At 42.5% G+C, this 9134-nt stretch overlaps 1 protein-coding gene across 1 annotated transcript in view; it reads left to right on the forward strand.

Moving 5' to 3' along the window:
* The window catches only part of LOC114555639 (transmembrane protein 132D), a 32904-nt gene that overhangs the window by 21712 nt on the left and 2058 nt on the right, over nt 1–9134 (forward strand). The window contains exons 4-8 of the mRNA XM_028578181.1: nt 2133–2325; nt 4435–4578; nt 7487–7692; nt 7954–8218; nt 8414–8605. Of these exons, the coding sequence (XP_028433982.1) occupies nt 2133–2325; nt 4435–4578; nt 7487–7692; nt 7954–8218; nt 8414–8605 (1000 nt within the window). The remainder of the gene's footprint in view (nt 1–2132; nt 2326–4434; nt 4579–7486; nt 7693–7953; nt 8219–8413; nt 8606–9134) is intronic.

Below are 9134 nucleotides of genomic sequence, written 5' to 3' on the forward strand. Positions count from 1 at the left end.
TTATGACATTGTTTATCACAACCTCTTTATGGGTTAACATATTCTTTCACGCAGTCATTCCGGCTTATCCTCTCCAAAATGTCATGAAACTAACACAACCCCTGCAGAGAGTGTCCACTGTCATACCACTGTGGGGATTTCTCTGACTTTTTGTCTTCCTGGCTTTAGTGAGCACTAAACGTATTTGCTGTATCTGTACATTAAAGCTTGTGTTATCCTCTGTCACAGCTGCTTGGTTTAAATCTTAACATTAAAGCACTACTACTCACAGACAGACTGTAAACAAGTTGTCAAAGCATCATCACGCTGCAAGCTTCACAAGAGTAACTGAGGGCGTAAATAGCACGGCGTCATCCCCTATCTTACAGATATTTGTGTTAATGCACGCTTAAGAGGATATATATACATGCTTATGGAAGTCAAGCATATCTTGTTTTCATACTTGAGCAGAATGCCGTTATTATCTTTTAATCTCAGGTCTCGGAGCAATATGCTGAGATTATTCAATTACACTAAATCTCTGTTTTGCCCTTAATAAGTGCACGTATAGTGGAGCATCGAGTGAGATAGGGGATACTGCGAAGGACTTTTGTGTGCTTTGTTGTTGAGTTTGGAACTTAATGGAGGATTAACAAAATATGATTTGCAGTTTCTCCAATTGTTGTTGCTTTAATGCAAAAAGGCAGCTCGTATGCAGCCCTTTAGAGGTCATTTTCACGCAGTACACAGGACTTACTGTGTGTCTGTACAGCCCTGACACAGATATTTATAGCATTTACACACATATGCACTGTAGGTCTGATAATGTGCATGCTTATTGTGTTTTTGTCCACCAATATATCTTTTCTAGAGTTCAATAATAAAATAAAACTCGGGCCATGGGAGAAAATTGAATCCATGGCGAGGACACTCTGTTCTAGCTGGCATCACTGAGAGGCCATTATAAGTTACAAAGGCTTATACTTTGTTGTGTATGCAGGAAGCCTCTGTCCTCATACCACCTTTTATTCAGTTCACATTTAGCAGTACCGGCAGCTCAAGGATAGGGCCAGCACAGGGAAATTCAGCTCTATTTTTTATTTTTTTTAAGTTTACATTGTGAAAATGCCTAGAGATGCAAAGCCCTCTACTAAAAAAAAAAAAAGAGCACAGGGTATTGTCGCAACTACTGGGATCACATCTAAAAATGTCTACACTTTCTTTCCACAGGGCCGAATTCATAACATTACTTTGGAATTTTGAGCTTTTGATCACCAGAAAGTCTCAATCTTCATCTGTTTTTTTTTTTTTTTTTTTTTTTGGGCTGGGCAACAATTAAGTTTTAATGGTGATTTAATCGCATGATTTCCTTGATTAATCGCGATAACGTGTTAACTTGCCCAGCCCTAGTTTTTTTTTTCTTTCAACAGTCCCAACAATTTCCTAAACATGAAAATAACTGCAGCCTGGTAATAGACATTAAAGTAATGACAGAATCCATGCAGCCTAATACATAATGCCTTTGCATCATACAGTGAAGTGTTATTGATGCATTCGGCGATGTCACCACATCATATTTCTATACCTCTGGCTAGTGATTCTGAGACTATGAGGATAACTAAAGCTGGGCTCTGCTCACACTGGCTGATAATGCGTCCATTCAGTTATCTGTTGTTTCACATTTGAATCAAACGGATTTGGATTCCCACTGACTCGTCCTGTACCGAGAGCAATGAGCCACAGTCTGAAGTGCAGGATACACACTGCGGTACAATCACTGCACCTTTTACTCAACATGATTATCTCTACAGGAATTTAATGTGCCAAGAGAGAATTGCAGACCCCGACGGTGACATAATCCTATTAAGTATCAGTGGCTGTGATGGAAAGATTCAGACTTTCTGGTGCTAATTTGCATTACACCAGAAGTTGAAAGAATTAGATTCTTCAAACAAATGTAGCACTTCCTGCACCAAATGATAATAGCATAATATGACAATGGACCGCTGCAGTAACATCTATTTTATAGGGTGTTGTTTTGCATATCAACCTTTGCACATTTATTTTCAAGAAAACCACATTTGCTGTACTGGAATTATAGACAGGTACGAATACACATATGGTATGTCTAACTCATCCTGCTTCCTACTCAGGCTTGACAGCAGTCTGCTGGAGGTGCTTCAGATGGATTTTGAAGTGGAGGAGCTGAGCATTCCTCTCGACAGTCAGGTCATCGTATGGAGGCTGGAAATACCATCCGCGTCCAAAAACGTAGCCAAGACTGAAGGAGCAATGAAGATCTATACTACTCAGAGAGACTTTGTTGGCCTGGCCCCTCTTGTAATGGTGAGTCAGCTGACACCTTCCATGTCACATCTAATAACGATTAAAATCGACATCGACGTTACTGACAGCAGCATTTCTGTTTCCATTAATGCCAACACTTGGACTGCATTCTTTGAGCGTGGGTGCATGGAAATATTATAACATGCACTTTGCTCTAATCCATTCCTGTCTGGTTTGCATACACAGACGGCATTGTTTGTAAATGGGATCTATTTTGAGCAGAGAGTGACCTTGTGTCGTTCACTGTCAGCTAGCTGATGTCTCTCTTCTGTGTTGTTCTGCTCTGTTCTGCCGTGCAGCATGTGGTCATCCTCTCCTCCGAACAGCTGCTTCATGTGCTTCTATTTTGGTGCCGCGGGCCTCTTTATCATGCTACCTCTATAATTAATCTGTGATATAATCTCCACCTCTAAATACGGAACATTACACAGGAGTTTACAACACCTTGAATTACAATATTGAATCTGAGTGTACTGTGTCTTCTTTGTACGCCATTGTTTGCAGGAATGACATGCCAATGACAACCTGTCACACTCACCCCGCCTTTTTTCTTAGCATTTATTTATTACATGTACAATTAAAAGTTAATAGTTATTATAGTTTATGCTGTACTTTTGGGCGGCAGGTTTCACAGTGCTGTCTGCTGCATTTCCATCATAGAGTTATGAGGATATGCTACAGTATCCCGATTCGTGAATTTGACATGGTTCATCTCTCCTGTGGATTAGAAGCTGACCTCGGGCAGTGGGCCAAACACGGGGAGATTTGATGGTTGGTTCGAGGGATCATTAGCACTGACTGATCACTCCGAGCCATGCTCTGTGAACTCCATCTAGTGCTGCAGCTCAATACTTCTATATAATGGCAGAAGCCTCACTGACACAGGCTTCAGATCTGTATTTTTTTTTTATATATTGTAATGACAGCTAAAAAGAAAAAGAAAAATTGATGTTCGGTTATTTCGGCTTCATTTAAACCAGTTTTACAGTCAAGGGACACGTATCCATCTGCTTCATGTTCATACTCTGAGTGGCCAAGTGTCTCTTTAAATTTGATTCAAATGATCAGTCACAGAAGTTGACCGGGCTGCGCTCCACTGCTCTCATACTAATTCACACACACAGTATTCAATTATTTCAACTTCATTTAAAGCAGTGTGTTTTTCCAGAGGATGACACATATCCATCTGTTTCGTTTTCATGCTTTGATCATCCATGCATGCATTCAAATATATGGACGCATGCACGCACGCACACACAGTGAAGCAGACAGATACCATTCTTACAGTACTTATAATAATCATATTCATATCAATTTGTTTGAACAAAACGCCTCACCATTTTATTTATACCTGTACATAGAAACAAGGAAAAACACTTATGGAATAGTAAATGGACTGTATTTATAGAGTTTTAAGCGTTTTACAACTTGCCTCTCATTTACCCATCCACAGACACAGTGTACTCACAGGCCAGTTGGAGCCACTTACCATGCAAGTCGCTGGCCTAACCATCCTGAGCAATTAGGGCTCAGTGTCTTACTCAAGGACACTTGGACAAAGGGACCCTGCGATTGGTGGACGACTCTGCTCTACCTGCCACAGCCGCCTTACTGAATAATACATTGAGCGTGAAAGCACAGGCTGCGCTGTGGATGTGCAGAGATTATTTTTAGTCCACGTCCGTGGCTGTAGTTATTTGGTCATGTTTGAGTGGGTATGGCATCGCTCTGAGGGACATGCCTGCGCAGAGAAGTCCCAAGATTAGCTCTCCCTTCCATACGGTGACCTGACCATCACCCAGCCTTAACTCTACCTACTCCCCCCTCCCCCCCTTCTTCCCGTCCACCTGGCTTCCCAAAGGGGGTCCAGCCTTCTCACCTCATCATCAGGACTGCTGAGTCACTGAGTCGCACTTCATCGCCTCTATCTTTCCTTCTTTCCTACCTTCCTCCTCTTCTTGCATTCCACAGTGCTCCAATCCAAAAAACCTTTTTGCACTTCATGAAAACGAAATGTGAAATGAAAACAAATTATAGTACGCAATTTGTTATTTCATGAGACTAAGCAATACGTAATGACTTTGGCTGATTTGCCCGGCCTCTCTGCAGGACACAGAGATCCTGAACACAGCTGTTCTGACTGGAAAGAAGGTGGTGATGCCTGTGAGGACAGTAGCGGTGGAAGAAGACGGAGTGGTCACAGATGTGTCTGACTACACCGACTGTAGCTCCACTGATGAAGATGTACTCAAGGTAGGATTTAACGCCGCCTGCTCCTTCGAACACGCCTGCACATACTGCGGAGGGAACAATAACCTTCGGATACATCATTTTTAGTTTCTTTGGTTTCACACATTCCAAGAAAATTATTTTACTGTAGCGTAAATGGCTTTTTAAAACGGTTTCATTATGGGGACAATTTCTTTTACACCTTTGTAGTCAACCTTAATCACTTTCACTGCAGAAAGTTCAACCACCACTTGTAAATGGTTACCCGAGAACAAAACATTTATTAGCAGCAATAAATGAAAGAATGAGATGTTTATGTCTTGTCTCTTAGCCCAGAGGCGAAGGGGCAGGAGGGCAATTTAGAGTGGCTGTTAAAAGAAGGGACAAGGTTGATGTCACGTGCGATGGTAAGAACAGATGCGGACACATAAGCTGTACCAAAGTCATCGCTCTTTTCCACACAGTAAAACTAACTATTAGCTGTGTTCCGACAACATCATCCCATCAATCTCCCCGACGATGAACGACCACTGGGCGGAATTGCTCACCACAAATGACCTCACAGTCTGCCAGCACCACTGCGCTACCATCCTGTGACTTGCCACTTTTATCCTGTGAACCTGAGCACGGCCGACTGCCAAAAGCTGGCTTCGTTTACTTATGAAATTGAAAGTCAGGCCCCCGGCCCCTGAGGTAAGAGGCCGTGAATGTGCTCGCTCAAGGGTAAAGTGGCATTGTAAACATAAAAAGACATGCAGTGGACTCCAACCATCTAATACATTTTTTTATTGCTGGTCAAATATGCCCCAAAGCAGGTTTAGCAAACAACAGATGTTTCAGCTAATAAAGAAATGTAATATGCTGTTCATTGTGTTGCTCCATGAGGAGATTTGCATTACAGTGTATACAGTAAATGCACATGTATTAAACGCAGATGGGTGTCAGTTACAGTATAAGAAAAGTTGGATTATGTGAGGATGTCTAGAGGCCTGATGTGGACTAAACCATTCTTTTCAACCCTGTAATGTAGTCGTCTTTGCTGTTGTTCTAAGCTTACAGTAGTGTATTTGCTGACCCGAGAGCAGCTTCAGTCACAAATATTCCCTTTAATCTTCTTAGTCTAACAGCTTGACTCTGATATCTTTTCTCTTCTGGTGTGCCTGAAGAGTATCAAATCTGCTCGTGATAGATGGGGAAGGATTTATCTAGAATGGATCGCTCATATGACAAAACAAAAGCAAAACAAAGTCTAATCTGCCGTGATGGAAAGGTTTTCCAAATGTGCATGAATGATGGAGCGACTTAACAAGTGCATAGGCATTCTGTTTGTCAGTTCAGGATTCAATGATTGACAGCTGAACATTACAGGGACATATTGAGCATAGATGTCTACCTAGTTGATTAATTAGGACTTTTTAAATGGCGTGGTATAGTAATTTGACTAAATGATTTACATCAAGCCGGAACTCAGTGTATCGCTTAAACTTAATTTGCCCAATTGCAATAATTCATTTTGCATACTCATTGAAACTTGTTTAACTTGTTTTCTTTGCACAAGGAAACTATTGTCACAGTTGTGTCAGTCAAACGTTCTTGTCAAACATTGCAGCATTTTCTTTGCTGCTTATATTTAATACTCTACTCAGTGATGAAAGTCAAATCCCATTTTAAACAAATATCTATTTTGACACCAAAAAAAAAAAAGGGATATTCTTGGCTGCAGAATGAGATTGTGAATAGGATGAGTGGGTGGATGGCACATTAAAATGGCATTCCCTTTTAAGCAATGCTTCAAAGTATTATTTGAACACGGTTCGTGGAAGTTCAGTGCAAGACGCTTCTCTGAAAAAGTAGAAATAAGCAAAGTGTCTTAGATCACGGATGACTGGTTGACTGCCTCCACACCGAATTAAAAACATGAGAACTCTAGATAACTTTACTGGAACTAAATCAATCCTTGTCTATTGTTCCATGCTTGCATTATACATTTTTTTCAACCGTTCAAGGGCTTCCGTGCCACATGTTTTAAATCTGCTGTTTGGATATAAATCAAGCATAGGATTATTCGCAGGGAAGAAGCCAGGGCATGTCGGCTAACAGCAAAGGATGACACGTAGTGATGTGGTCATTCTAAAGCTTAAGCTCTGGTCATGGGTGCAGGATGACTGATGCACTGATGACACAAGATCCTCTCAAAAATAGCATGTCCCTGTGTGACAGCACATCCTCTAACAAACTGTCGGGTTCACGCGAATGACAGCGGGAATCTATGTGTGTGTATTTGTATTCCTCCTTAGGCTATCTGTTAAAGTCACAGTGTTTTTTATCTTCTTCCCTCCACTTCCCTGTGCACTTCCAGAGGGCTGGTGACTGAATCGTAATGCTGCGTTAATTATCCAATTTGTTTAAAGCAGTGGCTGTTGAGAGGACCAAGGCAAACCTCCCGACTCGTGTCTCAAAATGTCCATGAGATCTTTGAGCAGTCACCCAAACTTGCCGAGGTCACCTTTGAAATCACGGGGTAATGAATGCATTTGGCTGTGAAGGACTGATGTTCAGCACTGAACCACATGATATTTTGATTAACATAAAATTGCAATGCTGCCTCTTCCAAACGCTTCGGACCGGTGATCATCGCAGTAGTTTATTACAGCCAGCTGACATTACTATGGTAACACATGCAGTGCAGAACTGCCGCAAGGCCATTCGTTGTTGTAAGAATGGCCCATTTGTTAAAACTGTGACTTTTATGAGAATATTTGATTATTTTTTGTCATTGGTTTGATGACAACACTCACATTCTGAGTTTGATATAGATTGTTTACACAAGCGTACTTACACAAACTCTTTGATGTAATCAGGGAAATTAAAATGATAACACATTCATGGTCTGATGGATTGTTCTCTTTATATATTATCTTTTCCCATCCAGGTGTCGGACAGGTGTGACTATGTTTTCGTGAATGGCAAAGAGACGAAGGGCAAGGTGAAATTGGTGGTGAACTTTACCTACAGCTACTTGAGTGCTCAGCTCGAACTCAACGTGTGGATGCCTCGACTCCCCCTCCAGATCGAGGTATCCGACACGGAGCTGAGCCAGATCAAAAGCTGGAGGGTACCCATACTAACCTCAAAAAGGTGGGACACACAAACAAACCATTTGCTTTACATGAAGACTCCCCTTGTTTCTACATGAGATTTCTAGAAGTGCCCTTTAGGCCATACAAATCCAAATCATATCTCTCCGAGGGCTTAGGGTTTGACTACATTACATAATGTACTGCAACGTGATCCAATCAAGCAAAGAGACAGGGTTGAGCGATTGGAGTATAGCAGGTCAAAGTATTTACCAAGCGACAGGTGTGACTTGCAGTGTGTGTTTTTGTGCTGATTTCCCAGACCTGGCTGGACGAGTGAGGAAGACGACAGGAAGGGGAAAGGCTGCATGCTGCAGTTTCAGCACGCCCTGGTGCGGGTGCTAACTCACTTCTTGGCAGAGCAGGCGGACCCTCGGGATCCTAAGGCCTATTTCCTGGGCTCGGATTGGCAGGTGGATGTCACAAGGCTGGTTCGATACTTCATGAAGGTGGAGGACCCTCGAGTGGCAAAGCTGCAGGCGGGAAGGGTGCTGTCAGGACGGGACCTCGGGACCACCACCATCCAGGTAATGAACTGAAATAGTGCTCGGATTAACCATGCTACAAACAGCCTGTTACCAACGCCATAGCAAGAAGCAGCTAGACTCTCTACTGGATGGGGAAGTTTCCTTTGTTTTACTTTGAACCTGATGAACAGAACTGGTCCTGGCAAGGAAATAGTCTCAGGTACCCTCACTAATTCTGATGATGTTCTGTGACAGGTGTTTTCTCCACTGTCTGACGCAATCTTGGCTAAGACGACTATCAAAGTCGTGGATGACAAAGTGACCATCACAGAGTTGGGGGTCCAGCTGGTTACAGGCCTCTCTATGACTTTACAGCTCAGTACTGGAAGCAATAGGGCCATCCTGGCTACAACGACCACACAGGAGGTCCTACAGAGCCCCAAACAGGTAACAGTCTGAATCCATTTAAATGTCTTGAAAGATAAAACAGTAGTCTGGCTATCACCAGGCCAAACTCAATCTTTTAAGACATGAACATTAGTCTGGGGAGTCTGCTCTGTAATTTCTACTGCACAAGAGGCGTGATCAACGAGCATAGTTCAAATGACTCTGTATGCAATTGAATAGTCCTTCAACCAATCAGACCAATGATCCGGGTGACGTCAACGGTGACGTGACCGCAACAACGGGGCTTGAGCTGAGCTCCATTCTTTTGGCCACCAGCGGGGCTAGCTGGTAAATTAGGCTTTTACGAAAGCCAGTCGGTAGTAAGGCAAACACATCCTTCTTTTGTAGGAATTGTTCCAGGGCAAGTTTTTGTTCCGTTTTCAGAGAAAACTTGCCTTTGAAATCTTTTAAAACAGAAGTTACAGCGACATCAACGAGTTGCTGGACCTTGGTGGCCGCCATGTTGAATGTAAACAAAAAGCTGCTTGCCGTCGCTTCTCTATTGCCATCGTGTTAAACCCCCCCAATA

Source organism: Perca flavescens, chromosome 5 (assembly GCF_004354835.1).
Source record: "Perca flavescens isolate YP-PL-M2 chromosome 5, PFLA_1.0, whole genome shotgun sequence".
Classification (NCBI taxonomy): domain Eukaryota; kingdom Metazoa; phylum Chordata; class Actinopteri; order Perciformes; family Percidae; genus Perca; species Perca flavescens.